At 47.6% G+C, this 19995-nt stretch overlaps 1 protein-coding gene across 9 annotated transcripts in view; it reads right to left on the reverse strand.

Moving 5' to 3' along the window:
* PRDM16 (PR/SET domain 16) overlaps nt 1-19995 on the reverse strand; it is a 306284-nt gene that overhangs the window by 38082 nt on the left and 248207 nt on the right. For all 9 annotated transcript variants that reach the window (XM_035344711.1, XM_035344710.1, XM_035344712.1 and 6 more), the window contains 2 exons: nt 10347-10481; nt 1301-1403 (listed from right to left, as the gene is read on the reverse strand). In XM_035344711.1, coding sequence (XP_035200602.1) covers nt 1301-1403; nt 10347-10481 — 238 coding nt within the window. The remainder of the gene's footprint in view (nt 1-1300; nt 1404-10346; nt 10482-19995) is intronic.

A 19995-nucleotide genomic window follows, 5' to 3' on the forward strand; every position in this document is an offset into this window, starting at 1 on the left:
GACACCAAACATTAGTCAGAGTCAGATGGATACTGATAAAAGCACTTTAACCAGAAAAATATATCCAAGAGACACTCTTGACTGCCAGATTGCTTCAGGCCATGTGTCCTGCCAGCCTGCTCCCCCGCTGCTAACGCCAGCACCAGCTACTGCAGAGGTAAAAGGCCCCTTGAAGAGAGGTGAGCAGCAACCTGTCCACAGGGAGCTCCTCCTGGCTGCCTCAGAACAGCCTCTCATGGAACCTGCTCAGTCTGTTTTTCCTTCCCAAAGCCCTCAGTTTGCCAGTTAATCTTGCCATGAGAGTTCTGGCTACTCTTACTCTGCAATAACACATTTCTCTTCTTTGTGAAACTAAATTTGAACTCAAAGCTTTCAACAGTCTAACAGAACAGCAAGCAGAAGCTTCATGCTTCTCTCTTTTTATTAAAAAGGTAAATATTTTATAGCCATCGTTGTGCACCATGAAAAAGGAAGAAGGACTCAAACTCTTCTGCTTCCCCATCCCTCTCTACACATCCTCTCGAATTTCACATAGCACAGTTTTTGTGTAATAAGAGAATCTTGAAATTTAGCACGTTGCTCTTTGCCCTAGCTTGCTAGAAAACTTCTAATGTGGAGAGCATAAAGGTCTTTTACATAGTCTGCGTGATTACTGAAATTCAGTAGTAAGCAGACTATTTAAAGGAAAATACATGAAGAAGTGAGTAATGCTTAGTCTGTCGTTTTGTTCCACACAAGACGCGCAGTCAAGGAAACTTCTCCCTGAGTGAGCCTACCTGAGCCGTGCACCTTGTCTGGCAATACCAACTTGCTGCACGGCAGGACAGACACTGTGGTAATAAAAGTGGGAGCTTTCTTTTAAAAATAATTGTTCTTTTCCCCTTTTCCGCATCAGTTCATGGTTTCAGAGGTGTTTGTTGTAGTAATGATAATTCTAGCGATGACTCCTCCATCCCCTGCCTGGCCCCCTTCTTCACTTAATCTGAAGTTCTAACGACCAGTGCTCTGCAAGCCTTGCAACGGTTTGGCACATTTTTATGGCACAACATTCCTCGACAAGAATTAAATGAAACAGTTGCATGCTTTGAAGGTAATAAAAGCTTGTTTGCTATTATTGCTAAGATAACTACTCTCACCAGTGAGAAAGACTGGAAATAAGCAGAAAATATGAACAGCTGCACGAGGGGCGGGCACCAGTCAGGTTTTTGTCCCAGTTCAGCACTAATCGAGGTTCTTGAACGTTCCTAGGTTGGCTGGTGAGGGGTGCAGAAAGGTCCTAGCTCGCAAAACAAGGCCTTACCTTCCATGCTGGGCGCCATGTTCCCAAGTGAATAACCACCTTCCTTCAAATACACCAAGAGCTCTTCTCCTGGCTCAATTTCTTTAATAACTTTATAATAGATCTGGGAATCAGAAACAAACAAAAAAAAATTGAGAGACATGTTAAATATGCAAAGACTTGCATTTTACATTTTTAACCAATAACTCAAATTATTCCAGCTAATAGGGGAGGCTGTCACTTGATTTGCATAATTGCTGCTGAGAGCTCTTTTTTCCTGCCTTTATTTTACTCTGTGCATGTCAGAGTTTCATGCAGTTCGGACCATAAAGTAGTATTTACAGTAACAGCCCCTCTCATTTATACTACACAAAAATCTTCCAATTGTTTTTCCTACCTCCCCTAAGCTTCAGGTATTTGTTACAGCACAGGGAAAATTAAGCTGATGGAATTGACACACTTAAGTCTCTGCTTCTCTAAGCTGAAACTGGCCTAATGATTCACGAGTGGAATTAGCATCCCTCACACCGTTACTTTGTGGATTGCTCCCACCTATACAACCTGAGGACCTGACTCCTGATGACAGCACCTGAGCAGTTCCACATGAGCAGTTTATCCTCGCTCACGTCCACTGCCTAACAAGGGAACCTGTGGATTCTGAGGTGTGATGAGGACACAGTGCTCACCTCCTGCATCTCTGCTACTGCACTGCAGAACAAACCCGGAATGGAAACAGAAATCAGACAAGGGCAGAGACCTCACACCAGCTGTGTACAACATTTAAATACCCATTTAACCTGCACAGAACATGGTTTAACTGATATCTAGGCTTATGTAGGTGTCCTGAACCACAGTGTATTCCACTCCAAGGATGCATTTCTTGGAAAAAAAAATACAGGAGAGAAATCAGTATTATCCAAGGTGCAACAAGGTGTAAGGTTGCAAGGCATCAATTCTTCACTGCATGTTTTCATAGCTCCTCTTCTTATACATACATACACACACCATGCATTCATCTACGCTGTCCTACACCCAGAACAAACAGGGACCAGGGCAGCATGTCCAGTGAGCGATGGGTGACATGTGAGTAGACCCCACTAGCCTTGTGCCTTGAGAGAAAACAGCAAAGTACACGGGGAAGGAGGGTGTGCCGACAGCAGTCTGCTTGTGCTAGCCAGCAGGGAGCTTGCTGGCTCCTGGTGCTGCCGGACACCCACGTCTCTGCGCCTCGTGGGTCACCTGGGTGCAAGCACTCAGTAACTGGAGCTGGGAGATGCCTTCGTGAGAATCCTTGGCACAAAAAAAAAAAACGTGAAAAGCGGCAGCAGCAGGAGTTCTGCTGTAGGATGCGAGCTTTGCATACCTGACAAGAGGGAGGATCGCAACTACATGTGTCCCGAGACGCCACAGAGTTTTCCAAACTTTCAGAGCATGCTGCACCCTGTCCTCTTCCAAATAACACCATGAAAATTCAACAGATATTAGTCACTAACTGCAAAGTTTTATTTGCACTCCCTTCAGTAGCAACGCATCCAATTCTTTTCCGGGACATCAACTAGAATTCACCCAGAACTATTCCCTGAATTAGCTGCAAGTCATCTTGTGGGGAACAAAGACAGAAAACTCCGCAGTGCCCCATGCATTGATCGCACGGCTCCGTGGCTGCTCTCCACAAGTCCCTCGGCTCCTTCGCACGCCGCCGCCGCAGCAGGTGCCCGTGGCCGGGCTGAAGGCAACTCCGGCTGCTCCTCGGGCTCTTCTCTCCGGCCCGAATTCAGAAAGCCCCCAGCGGATTAGCAGCCCACACCTACAGATATCCCTTCCCCACGAGCCAGCAGGCTGCCCCCGATGCTCCCCTCCTCGAGCACACGCACACACCTCTCCATAAATACTTCTGTCCTTCGACCAGCGGCGCTGCCCGGGGGGGCAGCTCTGGGGAAGGACCCCGAGCCCTTTTTCCCCCAGCTCCCGCTGCCAGGGCCGGGACCGAGGCTGCAGCCGAGCTCTTCCAGCTCCTCCGCGGCGAAACCCGAGCACAACTCTCCCGGCCCGGCCGGCCCGGCCCGCCAGGGGGCAGGCTCCGCCCGCGCACGGCCCCGGCCCGCCGGGCTCCCCTCAGCCCCGGCTCCCCTCAGCCCGGCCCCGCCGCCGGGTGCGGCCCCGGGAGCGCGGCCTGCAGCCCCTCCGCCGGCCAGCGGCCTGGCGGCACGGCCCGGCCCGGCCCCGAGGAGGGGAGCCGAGGCAGAATGGCGGCCCCGAGGCGGCCCTGGCTGATGCCGCTTGGCAAAGCCTCTTTCAGATAACCGAAGTTCAGCGTTTGATCGCCCCGGCTGCCTGCGTTGATCCTCTCTAAAACACGCTCTGCAAACCCTGAGATTTCAATTGCCGGCTAATTGAAATATGAATGGCTTGTGTGCAAGCAGAGCGAGATAACCCAACAGAGGAGAGAAAATCTCTGCCTCAAACCACGCAGTGGCACGGCCACCACGCCACGCGTTGGAGAAGGGAAAGGCAACTGCTTGTGACTCCGCATGTCCCAAACCAAACCGAAACCCTTCCCTGCCCTTGCCAGAGTCCTTTGCACAATTGTCAGCACAATATTGCCCCGCTCCATAACTAGCTCATCTGCCAACACACACACACCTACTCCAGCCGGGCACGATCACAAAACCTGGGCTTGGTGGCTCGCTGGAGGTGCCACCACGACCCTCGGCCGGCACCCCTCAAGCACAGCAAACCCGACAGCAGATGGGTGCTGTCGTGAGGAGCTGAAAATACTTCTGAAAGATGCCACTGAACTTCTTTAGCACCGATTGCGTAGTTACACTTCTACAGATTCCACTGCAAACAAGAAATTTGATAAAATTCTCCCTCATCTCATTTCTTCTTTCATTTGCACTTCAAGTCTTTTTCTTGCCTGCTTGTTCAACAAGGCAAACTTTTCTCAGGACCAAGCCACACTTAGTTTAATGGTAAATATGCCTGGGGAAAAAAAAACAAAAAAAAAAAAAAAAGGAAAAGAAAAAAGAAAAAAAAAATGAAAAGGAAAAAGAAAAGAAAAATGAAAAGGAAAAAGAAAAAGAAAAAAGAAAAAGACTAGGAATAAACACTGACCTTAGGGCTTGGCTCAGTAAAACAGAACTCATAATACACTATCAGTTGGAGCTACCTAAGAGAAGTAAGAAAATAACTCAATATAGCTATTAATGAACATTTCTCTTTCAGCTAGCAATCCCAAACCTTATCAGCACTGAAATACAAACAACAATCCAAAAGGTCTACCTAGTTCTTCACAAATATATTCATGAATTTTACCTGGGAAAAATCCGTCAGAATTATAATACTAAATGGCTAATATTACCTCTGTATCACAATCTTAACTCCTTCATCCCTCCTGTTTGTTATTAGAACAAAGTATCTTATTGTATAGAAACACATTGCTGCAAACAGTCTTTCAAGAAATACAGTGCAAGCTTCATTAAGTATTAGGAAAAAGTTGAATTCTGCTGGAGTCACGTTAATTTCATCAAACATTTCATTATAATAATTAAATTCATCTTGCAATCATGTTACTGATGGTCTGAATTAATTAAAACTACTACTTGTTTCCTTTCCTTTATTTGTTGTGCACTGAAAAAGATCATATTTACTAATCCAACAGAACATGTACATTCATATAATTTCTATTCATCATTTATATAAAAATTCCACACATTATCATTTCTTGTTCCTCACCACAAAAGGGCACCAAATAAATATTAAATCAGTAATCTCATAATTATCAGTAAGTTTTAGTTAAACATAAAACAGTTAATAATATAACTGAGGTTTGAAAATACTACATTTCTTTATTTTTATAAAAATTATTCTGTTTTCTAGGCATGGAGAATTAAAGACAGAAGAAAAAAGGAAAGGAAAGAACAGGGGAATCTTTTCCTAAGCTGGGCTCGATCCACAGATCTACCCTGTAACTACTTCTGTGGATGTAAACTTGGTGTCACAGAAAGCTGGCTCTGGCTCCAACATTTCACAGCACAAAACAAAGCAATTTGGAACAATTACTGAAAGTATTGATAACGCAGAACCGCAGCACACCGATCTCCTCGGAGCAGAGCACAAAGTAACCCAAGCTGAACATCTTTTCTCTGAGAAAAAGTGTTCCCGAGACAGGCGGCCACGGCTCAGAAGCGATGTGGTAATTGTTTAACTGGTTCCAGTACCAGGGCAAGAGATGGAGATGAAACACATGAAGTGAGAAAAGTACGCCCGCGTATTACCTCATTATTTAAGTATCTTTCATAAGAAACAGCACTGTTTACCTGCTGCATGAGTTATGTCTACTATTTATCTTAGCTTCAGCGCGGTAACACGTTTGTACTTCAGGCAAAAAGAGCATTAGAGAACTGAGAGAACAGCTGCAGTGTTTACCTAAAGATCAAAAAACACACCCACTAATTGCATCAGCGTGCCATGGAAGGGATGCACAAAGACAATTTAAAACGAGCTAAAAAGCTGCTGCTTTGCTGGCCTGGCAAGTAGTTAACTACCCGAAAATTCAGTAAAATAACAAGGCAAATGTTTCTACCTACTGTTGGTCTAAGACCACGCTCAGACCTATCTATGCGGCTGGCTGGCTCAAGGAGGAGTAAATATGTAAAAGTTTGGCCTCGTGCATTTCTGGCCAGAACGGGACTGCACATTTTGCTTTTGTTCAGCCGTTTTCCTCCTTTGGAGTAGCCTTCCCTTTGTTTCCACTGCACCACATTGCTTTTTATTTCCTCTTTTTAAGGCATTGTATTACATAGCAAGGAATCCTGAACACAGACTCACAGTATGAGGTTATGTATGTAAAAATATATTTTAAAAAATCTGTATTATATCCACACACGTATAAGATTGATTTATTAAACAGAGGCCCATTTTTTTTCCAGCACTGTAACTCCTGTTAGCCCTTTTAAAAAATATAAGTAACACAAACAAAAGCAGCAGCTATCACACTGAAAGCAAGCTCATGGCTATTGCATTTATTACATATACTCTGTTTAATATTACAGTCTCCTGAATAAGTACAGCTAAACTGCTGAAGTATTTGCCCTATGAAGGCAGCAGTAGCGACACGAAAAAATAAAACAGAAGTCATGTATCATTTTCCAGATGCATTCACCAAATCGTTTCATTTTTCCACCATCCTTTTCCAGCCCTCCTTTAGAAACACAAGGATCTCAGTCAAACAAGGATCTTCTGTTCTTTTCAAATACCTATCAGATGAGAATAAATATAAAGAAAACCGGCTAACATTATTTTGCATTTGAAAATCATAACTGAAAAATAGCTAATGAAATGTCTCAAACTAACCTTTCAGCATTTAAATATATTAATTGAAAAAAACATTCAGAGTCCAGATTCTGTTGTCAATTACTTCATTAAAAATCCAGAAAAAAAAATCTGTGGATATTCCTGGGATTGTTCCTGAGTTACAGGAATGTAAAGAAGAACAGAATGTGGTCTATTTGTGAAAAGAAAAAAATAAAAAAAAATGAAGAAGGCGCAGAGGACCTTCTCCCCATGTAAACATGTTTATTTTTTTCCTGAAAAGCAAATGGTTTTGATTAAAAGCTTGTCCTGGCTCTCATCAACACAATGCTGCTTAGTTATTTTGTGGGTAATCTTTTATTGCAAGGCTTTTCTTTTCTTTGCACATGTATAAACAGAAAATAAATCTTTATGCTTCCTGACCAGCAAAGATAAACCCTTTCTCCCTATTTTTCTGAGACCCCATTATAGGGGAAAAATAAATAAATAAAGCACCCTGCTAACAACGTGAAATTAAGGAGGGTTCGAAGGCACAGCACCAGGCGATAACACTAGGTAGGAACCAGCAGTGCTTAGTCACGCCGCGCAGCACTCGCAGCAGGTTTCCTGCTTCGGGAGCCCCTCTTGAAGGGCCGCAGCCCTCCGGTCCCCCACCCGCGGGATGCTCGCAGCGCCGCAGCCCTGCTCTGCCCTGGGGTTTTGTGCACAGGGGAGCATGGCTGAGGCCAGTGCTCTAAATATATCGCACAGGCAGGACGCGGGCATTCATTTTTAAAGCACACAGCAGCCCTGGCCACAAACCGAGCTCTCCCCCATTTCTGTTAGGAGGAAACTCACGTTGGTATCAGCTAAATAAAAAGTGATGCTGTGTGAAAACGTTTTGTATCTCCAGCTAGGTCCAGCCACAGTGGCTCTATCAGCTACAGTACCTTTGAAAATGTATGCCTCTTATGGCCAGGATGAAGAATTTGGTTTTACGATCCATTAATTTTATTTTAAGTGTCTGAAGTTTCAAATACAGGGCCTGGTATCCACAAGGCACCAGGGCCACTTGCAAATTGTGACAGGATTTGATGGAAGTGTGGATCAGCTCACAGACTTGGTAGTATTTGGCATTTCTCTTTTCTAGTTGTATTGGCACTGACACTCCTGGTTTTCGTGACAACCAGGTACACCCACAGGCATCTTTATCCTTTGGAGCATCACGCAGAAGAACCGTTATCAGTTTCACTAAAAGAAGCAACCATCAGCTAACACCAGAAGGTTTCCAGGGAAGTCATGAGACTTGGTTTTGTGTAGCAGTGAGGGAAACAAGGAATGAATAGGGAATTCCAGAACCAACACGGCTAAATCATCTCTGTAAAGAAAATAGAAAAATCTACCCTGAGTTTAACATGCTGCTGATTGCTCCAAGTACTGCTGCCATTCAATTGAGTCCACAGGCTCTCAAAATCAATTGCTTAGGAAGAAGTACGTCCTTACTTGGCCTTTCCTCCTCGCCCAGCTAGGCACCCAGTGCCTCCAGTCGTCACCACCACCACCCACCGCGTTTTGTACACTGGATTCTCTCATTCCCACCAGCTGCCCTGACCTAAGACTCCCCAGTCTTCCAGGGAAGAAAGCTGAGGGGGAGAAAACATTTTGCTTTGCTACCATTTCATTACATTCTGCACCTTTTTATTCCTTCTGAAAAAAACATTTGCTTGCTGCCTACCTCATTTTATCTAAGTTTTATTGAGTTTATTTTTTTCGATGATATAAAAGAGTGGTCAGTACAAAGAAAAAGTAAAGGACAGAAGATGAGTGTGGGTGATAAACAGCTGTTCTTTCCAATCAGCTTGCTGCATGCACTAAAAATATGCACCACCAAACATCTCCAGATGAGGGACAAGGACAGAAGGACATGCAGGGGACTGGACTGAGAATAAAACATGATACAGCCTTCAGGTTTCTGGCAAAATTTATACGTGTATGCAACCCTTAATTTATAAGGACCTGGGAGAAGTCAGCAGCCTACAAGTTCACATTTTAAAAAGAAATGTTAATTCATGTCAAAAGAACATATCTACTTCTTTTCTTTCCGCACTCCAAAATTGTTTTAAGAAACCCAAATTAAAAGGATTTTTTTTTTTTTTACTCTGCCCTTTAATATTTTGCCTTTAATATTTGTGCCTTTCTACTGCTGCTGGTAGAAGTTCCCGGTAACAGCTTCATTGCCCTTTCACCAGGATGAACGCTGGGCAAAAAGTCCTCGGAACTCACACTGAGCAGAAAAAAGAACCCGGATCTGACTGGATGCAACCCATAATTGCTGGAAAACATGAGACAGCGCACGCAGCACAGCAATGCTGCTGACTTACAGCACCCCAAACGGGACCGAGTAGTCCCAGACTTGTGTCCCGGGGACCTGCAGGAGGCCAGGCAAGGAGGCCGGGTCCTTGCAGCCTCCTGCACTGCACAAGACCTCGCTAATAGGCGAGGAGAAGCGTAAGGGCTGCTGAGACACCGACCCTGTCATTCCCTGAAACCGAGAGGCTGGAGCCAGCCCCGCGCGCCACGGAGAGCCCCTCGGCGCTCGCGGTGTAAGATGAGGAGCTGATGATAAATGTTGGCTCTTGGTTGGAGGGCTCCTTGCCGTAAGAGCACTTGTGAGCAGTGGTGAGTGGGCACTGAAGCAATCAGCAGCTCATTTCAACGAGGCGGGCTGAAATTTAGAGCTTTGTGCCTTGATCTCCTCTAGGTTGCCTGAGTTAGGAACATTTGCGGTATTTTTGTATTTTTCTTTCTGCATCCAAAGTTAAATGATGTAAAAGCATTTTAAAACAGGAACTAAGTTCACAAAGCGGGCTGACACTTCGGCACAGCCTGAGCTGTTCTCATTTGACATGAGCTGGCTTACTTCAGATTCACTCCAGCATCCCTCTCAGCTACAGATTTCTTATTGTGTTTTTTAGAAGTTTAGTTTTCCATCCTCAAGTCTTTTTTTGTGTGCATCCAAATATGCCTCCTGTTTGCGAGCTGGCAATAGCATGACTGCATTTCTCATTTAAGTTAGGTCTGAACCAGTAACTTATATTTGAATTGTACTCAATTTGAGGTTTGTGGAATTCCCAACTTGGATTGCTCGTCTTGAATCCGTTTTTGGTTTTATGTTTCAAACAACGTTAGAAACAATAGCTATTTAATCCCTGGAATACCCTGTCATCTGCAGAGAGGAAAGGTTATTGCGTTTTTGGGACTAATATTATCAAAACCATTCAGCCCCTGTGACGTCCCTTGCCCCCGCCTGCTCCACCAGCATTTCTCCAATGTGCCGATTGGGTTTTTACTTTGTGCTCTGCAGACTCCCAAACCATCTCCCACTCTCATCCCCTCTGAAATTAAGACAAAACCTGCGTTCACAGCCTGGAGCCACTTGCTCTGCCCAGCACTGACAACTTATGTCGTGAACTTTTTATGAGTTTGATGGCAACAAAAACCAGCGCTGGTTTCCATTTGCCTCAGAAACATTACCTACGCTTCCCAGCAGGTGCTAACATTCCACACAACCTTCCCCACCACGAGAGGAGCCAAGGCCTGAAAGATGACATGGGCGTGGGGTTTTGGAAAGCTCGGGCTGTGGCATGGCAGCAGAGCTGCTGCATGGCTGAGCACCGCAGCCGCTTCCACTCGGCGCTGCTCTCGCACTCCGTCCTCTGTGCAGCCTGCATGGGTGAACGCAGCAACTAATTTGGCTAATTGCCAAGGTCATTACCTGGTCGTTAATGTGACACACGGCGAGGTTCTGCTCGTCACAGGAACAGGCCACGCGGATGTATTTCAGCCAGTTCCCAGCTCCGCTCTGGCTAGCATCAATGCAGAATTTCTCATTTCCCAGGTCATCAGCGATCTGCGGAAGAACAGGAGGAAGAAACACATGGGTCATCTGATACCAAATGGTAGATGCAGAAAGAAGAAGGAAAGGAGAATGATTTGCAGTGCAGGTTTCCCAACAAGAAATAGCAAGGTGTGAGCTGGATGGCACATAAAACTAATAAAGACATATGGCAGGGCTAAAAGCAGCTCTTCAGCCATGATCACAAGTTCCCAGTTAGAACTTCCAAGGACCTGTATCAGAGATCTCCATGAGTAACAGGCTCAGGACTACATTTGTTATGGAGACAAAAGCACTCTTCTAGTATTCACATCAGCTTAAATAATCAAAACAGATCAACTTCTCTGAACTGCATTCTTTTTAATGACAAGGCCCTCAAACTGCTCCATGCTGCCAGCACCTGTGGCTCTGAGCCCTCCCGGAGGTCCCTTAGCATCACCCAGAGGTCCCCAAGCACACCTGGAGGTCCCCAAGCACCATGTGGAGGTCCCCAAGCACACCTGGAGGTCCCCGAGCACACCTGGAGGTCCCCACCTTCTGCTCCTGCCCAGCAGACATGCCTGGCTCTGCCACCTCCAGCACTAACTGCTGATCTCAAGCTACTTGCATTACACTGGACAACGGGAACATCACATCAGCAGTTCTTGGCTTATTCCTCCCAATTCACACCACGGCACTAAAGCTTCAGGGAAATCCTGCATTTTCTCCCAGAGTAAGTGTTTGCATGGGGTAGAACTGGTAGGAGGAACAACCCTTCCTGTGTTCAGCCTCATTCGTATCCTGCCTGGGAATACTCTGGCTGCTGCTTACCAGCCAGACCTAGCAGATCCAGCTGAATTGATGGGCCCTGTCTTTGCTAACAGTAAAGAAAATGCCCAGGATTATTTCATCCCAGTGCTATGAGTTTCAGCGCCACGCCTGCAGGCTGCCCATGTGCTTTAGCTCAGCTCCCAGCTGCGCACGCACTGGGCTCAGGCTGCCAAGCAGGCTGCTCACACGGAGCTTCGCAGGCATCGTTCCCGTGTGTTCAGCCCCCGCTTACTGAGGTCTTCCTCCGTACTGCTCAGGGGGTGATACCACGCTTCACTTAACACGTCAGTCCTGGCACAGGTTTTTCTAGGGTGCTTGTGAAAATACCCGGGTGCTTCACAGCCACAGCAGCTCTGCTTGTAGCACACCCGTGAGGGGTTCCCAATAAGCTCATTTATAGCCCAAGGAGTAAGATGCCGAGATGAACACTGGACACCCCAGGTATTTTTGCATGTCTCTCAGGAGCTGCCTCCAGCCCGTTTCTCAGGCTAATTCCCACGTTCTGCACTGGAGCCGAGCCCCACCTGGCGCTGGTGGAGAGGTGGGCACACGGCTGCTCTGCGGAGCAGAGAGCTGAGAGCTGGGCATGCAGGCAGCGAGGAGCACGCCATCAGTGGCCATTTCAGGCAAATTTTTGCCTTTGATGACTTCCTCAGGACACAGCAGCAGAAGCAGCGACTAAGTTTAACCTTCAATTCAACTGTCTTGGCCACGAAACATCATCCTTCCCCTTCTAGAAAGCCCTGCCTTGTTAATTCCTCACATTCCAGCTTCCAGAATAAATAAAACAGGAGTTGCAGAGGCAACGTCCTTTGCCACAGTGCCCCGGTTCACTCCCAGAGCGGAGCTGCTGCAAATGGAAGCGCGCTCCCCGCTGAAAGCAGCGGCTGCATCGCGAGACGCTTCCTGCTGGCAGCCGTGTAGAAGTTATATGAGCAAATTCTGGTTTATGTGAGCAAGTTCTCAGTTGCTGGTTTCACTTTCGCCTCGTTCCGCTTTGCTGTCAGAGCAGGCAGCGGCCGCCAGCCCCTCCTCGTGCCCGCGCACACGCAGCCGCCGCTCCTGCAGCTCTCGGGCTCTGCTGGGGCCCTTGGAGGTTTGGGGGCAGAGGAAGGGGTAAGGGACACCTCCCGGAGAGCAGGCACAAATCTTTCACCATTTCCCAAAATGTCACTGGTGCCATGGGTTTGTTCCAGGTTTGGAATTTATGTCCAATGTCCATATATAAAAACCAAATTGAAGGAGCATCCCATGCAAGAGGCTTTTACCAGCATGTTTCGTTGCTGTTTGTTTTTTATTTTTACATAGGTGCTTTCCTCAAAACTGGCTGCATTTGTTCAGAGATCTCCGCTTTCCAGGAGAACCACCTGCACGTGCTGAATTTACTCTCCCGTGACTCTGAGGGGAAGTCAGACCACACGAAAGCCCCTGGTCTGCCCTAACACAGCTCGCAATGCCCGGCACTTTGTAGCTCTGCTCCTAATTGTCCAGGTCCGATACGAGGCAGTACCGTCAGAGGAAGCTGATGAGGGGAGCGTGGACTTTGCAAGAAAACATGAAAAAAATAAAAGCGTTCCTAATGTGGGTTGAACAACTCTACTGAGTTTACTCAAGCTAAAATAACAGCAACTTCTGTTTTATCTCAGGGAACCTCTAGGAACACGGAGGTTGACTAAAGCCGCTGACTCTTGCTAAGATTAAAGCTCTCGCCCTGGCCTCGCTGACCCCAAATTAGCGACCGGCGTTGGGCAGCCAGGCGGCACCTGTGGGGACACACCTCACCGGGAAGGGCTAACGGCTCCCAGGGAAATCGTCGGGAAAGCAGAACCGAGACCAATTGTCCGTGTTCGGCTGCGGGTCGGAAGCCACCAAACCGTGTGGGTATACAGACCGTAGGTTTTAACAGTTGAACAAGCAGCACCCAAATAACCTCCCAGTACCATTAGTTTGTACAGCAGCAAGCAGCAAGATGGCAAATCCCATTTTGGTTTACAGCCACATGTTGCATATTCTTTCATATTCTGGAGTTATTTTGGTGCAGATACTCCAGATAGCTCTGGAAAAAAGCAGAATTCAGCTCAAATTCACCACCTGCTCTGCAGGCCCCCCGCGCAAGGCTTGCCAGCCCTGCCTGAGTGAGGTCCTGTCTTAGCTAAAAATCACCTGAAACTCTGTGGTTTCATCTGAGTGGAGCTTTAGCACCCAAGCTGGGGGTGTGACATCTCACAGATCAGAATGAGAAAGAACGAGTCTGTACAAACCCTGAGAACTCCGGCCCCTGTTTTTCTCACACACTCACTGTACTCTGTAAATAAAACAAAGTCTCACGAGCCGAGGCCCGGCACTGTCACTGGAAGGCATGTTGCATGATGCTGTCCCTTACACCTTATGCCTTCCTTGTTCTTGGTAAAGAACCTCTGGAAAAACAAAAACGGGAAAATAAAAGGGCAGAAGAGGCAGAACATTGGCAGCAATGCACCTGCCAAGCAGCAGTAAGTTAGCGCTTGCTGGCTGACTGCAGTGAAACAGGTTTAAAAGTTCTCCTTTCCCATTAGGTAGAGAAGGAAAAGGCATTCTTTTTTCCATGTGAATTTCCTAGGACTTATGCTAAGACATCTTTACTTTGCAATTGCAACTGACACAGCAGACAGCCCTACACCGTGGGAGTCTTCCAAGTCCAGATTTATCCAGCTTTCTAATTTTCAAGGACCGTTATCTGTCTGATTAACAGCATCTTTTTTTCCCTTGCTCCCATGATCCTGCACGATACCTTCAATGTTCGTTTTCTAGGATGTTTCAGCGTCTGTCCAACAAAATGTCAAGCTGTCAGAAAAGGACGCTGTTTCTCAGGCGTGGTGAGAGTCGGCCCATGTCAGCACCTGCTCCGAGTGCTGCCGGTCCAGCTCTTTGTGGTTGACACCTCGAGCAAGATAAAGATCACATACACACACTTTTCTGATGTTCTATATGAAATGTACATCATAATTTAAAAAATACTAAAAAACAACAGCAATTGCAAGTTATTATCCATGATGTCATTTTACCTCCATCAAACACGTGTCCACACAAATAATTTCCTAAGCCCCTCTTTCCCCTGCCCTGAAAAAACTTCAGAAAAACAAACCGAAACCTTTTACCACATCTTCCTCCAGTTTAGACCAGAAGGAAATCAGAAATTTCCTCTGCTGAAATTCTTCAAACCAACGGTTTACAAGTCACTGTCAGTAACAAAAAGAGATTTTCTGTCTGAAGGCTTGTTTTCGGAATGCACATGGGTGGTTCATTTGGGTGTCTTTTAGAAGAAGCACGACCAGCGCTAGGAGGTAACTCATGCTCCAAGGAAGTCCAAACGCAAAAGGCAAAGGGACTAAAAAAAAAAAAAAAAAAAGCGACAGAAACCCAAAACATAGCCAGAAAATCACACGTGCAGTTCGCAGGAATCGGAGCTGGTGGCGTTGAAATGTTTGCTGTCCTTCTGCTTGCTCTGTGTGCTCAGCCCAGCTCTGACATCAGTGAGGTTGTACTGAGGCATCTCGGAGGGCTAATTTGGCTCAGACATTAAAAGACATTATCAGAGAAGAGGAAAAAGAGAATAAAGGGGGGAGAGTGAGGAAAGGGAAGGGAAAAGAAATTTAAAATTAGCAATTGGTAGTATTTTTAATACCCAAACCCATTATCTGTTGGTGTTGCAGTCAGTTTCAGGACAACACACTTTACCATCTTCATTATCTACAGCCTGAACTGCGCCACCACAGCCCCCAGAGCTGTGCTCGGGGCAGGAACACCTTTGGCTGTCTCACCTTTTCCCTGAGCTAATCTCCAGGCAGCCTGGGACAGACAGACATACGCACTCGTACATCTGCTGGAAAACTCAGCTTTCATCTGGATTGCAGCCCGTGGGCACTCTCATCAAATTCATCCCTGCGAGAGCACTTCCACTGCCTCGCCGCCCTCTGCTCCGCCTTATCCATCCATCCACCCACCCATCCCATCCATCCCATACCTTGTTATGGATTTCTCATCACTTTTTTTATTTTTCATTGACCGTGTCAAGCCAAGTTCATCTTTTCCCCCTTCCCTCTGCTGCAGATGGAAGCTAAGGGCGTACGCTGGGTTTATTAACCCAAGCACCTCCCTGGTCTTTTGTCTTCACCCAAGAATTCTCAGCTCCGCGTCCCGGCTGGTAACGGTAACGGTGCCACAGTTACGTTTGCTGAGACATCTGCCATCTTTTCATGGAGCACTGCCTCTTTTCCCACCCCGAAGCCCCCACCCTTCTCCTCTTCAGTTGATTTGGTTCAACCAAATGCACCTTCGTGCTCATTTGGATGACAAGTTTTTAACCTGGCCCGTTGCAGAGACACGAAGTTTGGACCCAGACCCGAACTCTGGCTGTGGCTGTGGTTCAGGATCATCTCGATCCAGCCAAGAGGAAACGGTTGTCATGGTCCAGGACTCATTCTGCAGCTTCATCTGCTTTCTGCTGAACAGCCTTCAGGACTCGAATCCAAAGGGCTCATTGATCTTGCAAAGGCTCTGTCTCATAATTTATTAAGATCAGAGATGCTGAGTTATGAAGCAAAAGTTATGGAAAAATGCTCTTGAACATTAACCATTTTTTTTGCACATCATTTGAGGTTTCCTGCTTCTCTAATTTGTGGGCTCTCTGTTGGGTTGTTTCTTTCACGTTTTAATGGGCAGAGTCCAACATTTGGCCTCCGCAGAGGTGTGCTGTAGGACTGGAATGCCTAGGGATCTGTCGTCAGTTAGCTTAATGGATTCCTAGTGTGCATGAAGAAACGAAGCAACCATGAGTTTGCCATCAGTGACCCAGCGTCCTGTTGCTATAACATCCCTCCCCAGAAGCTGAAAGTGTAATAAACCTTCTCATCCCATAGTTGCAGGATCTGCCTTTGACAGTTTGGCTGATGTACGCATTTTATTTGGCAGGAGTTAGAGGGAGATTTTTTCCCCCCCTTTATTTTTTTTTCTTTTTGCTTTAATGACCCACAAGCTGATTTAGAGCAATAAACTGTTGCCATGAAGTTTTGTTGTGTTTCTTTCAAATAAAGGGGAGGGAGGGATCGCTACAATTTATGACTTTCAGAAGTAAGTGAAACAGAAAGTCCATTCTTGCCTCAAAATGAAGAGAAAAAGTTTTCATCCAGAGAAACACCTCTGTCAATGTGTAGACACGAAGCCTAGATGAACTCATAAATTCAGCACTCTGCCTGCAATTAAGCAGGCTTCCTGGTGATTTGACAAAGAGTTAACGAGAAACGTGTCAGACAAAACCAGGTCACAGCACAGGGAACTGATGGGACGAGCAGCCGAGCCAAACGCAGCCGGGTTGGGGCCACAGCAGCAGCCCTGCAACACCCAGCGATGGCCTGGCAAGCACCAGGTCCTCCAGCTCACGGCCAGTTCCCCTGCCAGAGCAAACTGGTGCTAAGGGAGCGGGGACTGGAGAAAATGCTGCTCCTCTAAAGCCTGTGCTTTGATTCGTGGTGCTATTAAATGACCGCAGGATCAGAAGACGTCATTCACCGGTGGCCGGCTTTCCGGCTCCGCACGCAGCCCCCACGACATCCTCAGGTGCTGAGAGCCCGAGATGCTCAGACATGGGGGCAGCTCGGAGGAGATGGAGAGGAACCTTTCGGGATCTCCTCCTGTGAAAGAAGCACCCTGAAGCCCTGCCAGCACCCAGGGTGCCACATGTGGCGTGACCCAGATGGAGAGCATGAGACCGCTTCCAAAGAGCACGAGAGATGGCACAGAACAAGGCTGCTTTCCCAAAATGCCCCGCTCCATTTCCAAAGCCAAGGAGCGTGTGTAGTGGCACAGGCTTTGCATGGCTGAATTTTGGGAGCACATCTGAACCACACAGAGCCTCCAGAATGCCTGCCCGTGGCTAACTGCTGCTGTAGGAACCAACCCAGCGCCGCCAGTGAGCGTTTCCTACCTGCCAGCCAGCTCTGCAGGAGGACGCAAGCTGTGCAGAGCCACAGTCGGCACATTTGAGGGCAGCTGAACCCCAGGTGCACGTGGCTTGGAGCTGGCCGCCTGCCCGTCTGCACGCACAGAGCCCCGCAGCACAGCCCGGCAGCCGCAGAAATGTCGTGGTGCTGTTACACCACTCACTGCGCTCATGGATGTGATCTCCACGGATGCACCTCGTGCTCCACAAAGGGCACCGCGGGGTTTGGGAGCCTTGAGGCTGAGCACGCAGGACGTCAAGGAAGGTGCTACCAGCCCCGCTCCCTGCCGGTGCACGGAACCGACCCCACTCCCTGGTGCTCCCCTCCGCACAGCCCCCAGCCCCGTGCTCGCACAGCACTGGATCCCCACGCAGAGAAACATAAAGTAAAGATGTCAAAACAGAAGAAGACTTTCAAGATGATGGCAAGCATTTATCTCAACAAAAGCTCATTTTTCACCAGTAACGTAATTCATACCACACTGATTTAAATTAAACAGTAAACCGTAAAAAATTATGCTTGAATCAAATCACAGGGTTGCCTCATATATTGTACACACAAGTCAAGAAAGGGATTTCCAGTTCTTTGTAATATATACACACTAAAACTTTGAAGTTTTCCTCCCCACAGAAAGAGCTCAAGACATCACACTTTTGTATTATACTTCATTCCGACCCATTTATAAAAATATTAATGAAGTTCTAAAAGCTTAGTAGATAAAAATAAATGGGAAATCGAGAGAAGTCTGGATCTGATAAACAAAAGGCAGACTACTCGCAGGCAGATGAGGCTTTCCAGGACATTTAATTTTGCTTCAATTAGGAAGAGGGAACAGAAGCAGGAGGTTCAGCAGCGCTGAATTTCCACCGAAACAGCCTTTACTTGCTAGCACCTCACAGCTTCTGCAGAGGTACAAAGTGTTGTAGGGTACGAGTGGCCTGGTGCTGATTGAAAAGGGAGATCTGGCACTAAAACGGCTTCCTCCAAGGAAGGAGGGCCACTAGCCACGGGCAAGGAGGACCAGGGCAGCGCTGCGGGCAGCAATACGCAGGCCCAGAAGCCGAGCAGAACCTGCCTGCAGCCAGGCTGGAACAATTCCTGATCCCAGTTTCTCCAGGAGGCCCCTTACCACTTGAACTCTCCTCCGCCTTCTTTCCCAGTGCCCCAGCTACGTGAGCTTTGCTGCTTTCCAGGAGCGAACAACTCCCCAAGCCCTGCTGAAGGCACTGCACAACCGGACACGTAAAGGCTTCTTCGTGCGCTTCCCGAAGCAGCACACTGCTCTGTCATACCGGAAAAAATCTCAGCCGCCTCCGCCCGCAGCGTGGCAAGGGGGCTGACAACTCTCGAATGCTCACTAAGCAGAACATCTGGTTTGTCATCGCCTGAACGCATCCGTAGGACGTCACGTTTTAACCTCATTGCTCCACGAGCTGCTTGAAGGCATCTCAGGGATGCACAGCCTGGGGGAACGTTGCCATTTTCGGACAAGCGCCCGTGCTTTTTGGGAATGGCAAATGTCCTACGAACAGCCCCCGCCTGGTGCAAGGTGCCAAAAAAACACGAAGGTGAGACTGCCCTCCCAGGTCACCTCCCCTCGTAGGCCCAGTATTCACAGGGCTGAGTGTGGCGACACGGCGGAGATGCCAGTTCCATGAGGTCTTTTGGTCAAGGCACCCACAGAGGTGCTGCTGGGGGCCGAAAATGAATGTTTGTCTTTGGAAGTCACTGAGAACCCTTTCTGATGGAGCTGAGGCAAACACTGCACATCCTCAGGCCCTGTCCTGATCACTGCTTCCAGGAGCAGGGGCCGTACGCTGAACGCTGGAAGTGGCAAGAGGTGCATCACATCTGAAATCAAACCCCAGAAATCGGCGCCTTCCCCTTACTTGTTCCCAGAAGGTGCTGCCGCTGGAAGGAGCATGCAGCCAGCTCTAGGAAGTTTCTGATCAGCTTCTTCAGGTGTGTGCTGGGTGCCTGGCTGGGCCGGTGTGTACGGAGGTTCCTGCCACTTGTTTTAAATCACTTCTTATTGCTACGACTTTATTTTAATAATGTTTTGGGAAGGGAGCTGTGGAACACCACTAACATGTAGGCCTCTTCAGAGTGATTTACTGAAGGCACTGGGTGCCAAAACCATTTGCCGCATTTTACACGCTGGCCAAAAAAGTAGCAGAGACTTCAAATGCCCATTCATACTGCTAATATCAGTTACAGAACAGCAGCCTCCTTCCAGCCCTAGCGAAGTCCCCTGAAGGACCTGGCATGGGAAGGCCCATACGGAACAATGCCGGCTCTCACCTGCCTCTTCCCGGCTTCTCACCAGCCGTACGCTTAGATTTTAAAATATTCAATTAGACGAAGGCCCAGATTTACCAGCAGCAACATACCCGATTGCAGAGGGTCATCATCCTCCCTCACGTCTCACATCATCGCATGTAACGGCAGCCAAGCAGCCCAGGAATACTCATCTGGAAGCGCGTTCCTGTTCGCATATTAGCTTTAAATGCCCTGAATTTACAGGCCAAAAGGGTGCACATTACCAGCGCTTTGGCCATGACCTTACACGTTCCGAGCAGAAATTTTAAAAGCAAAGACCCAGAGCAAAGCCCTCCCGTCCCCGGGCTGCCGTGAGCGCAGCTGCACCGAGGTTTCATTTACACAGGAAACCCCCCCAGAGGTGCCACAATCGCGCGAGGAAGCACAGTCCTCCGAACCTTTCTTATCAGAAATGAGCAAGG

The sequence above is a fragment of the Oxyura jamaicensis genome, chromosome 21, assembly GCF_011077185.1.
Source record: "Oxyura jamaicensis isolate SHBP4307 breed ruddy duck chromosome 21, BPBGC_Ojam_1.0, whole genome shotgun sequence".
In the NCBI taxonomy this organism is placed as follows: Eukaryota; Metazoa; Chordata; class Aves; order Anseriformes; family Anatidae; genus Oxyura; species Oxyura jamaicensis.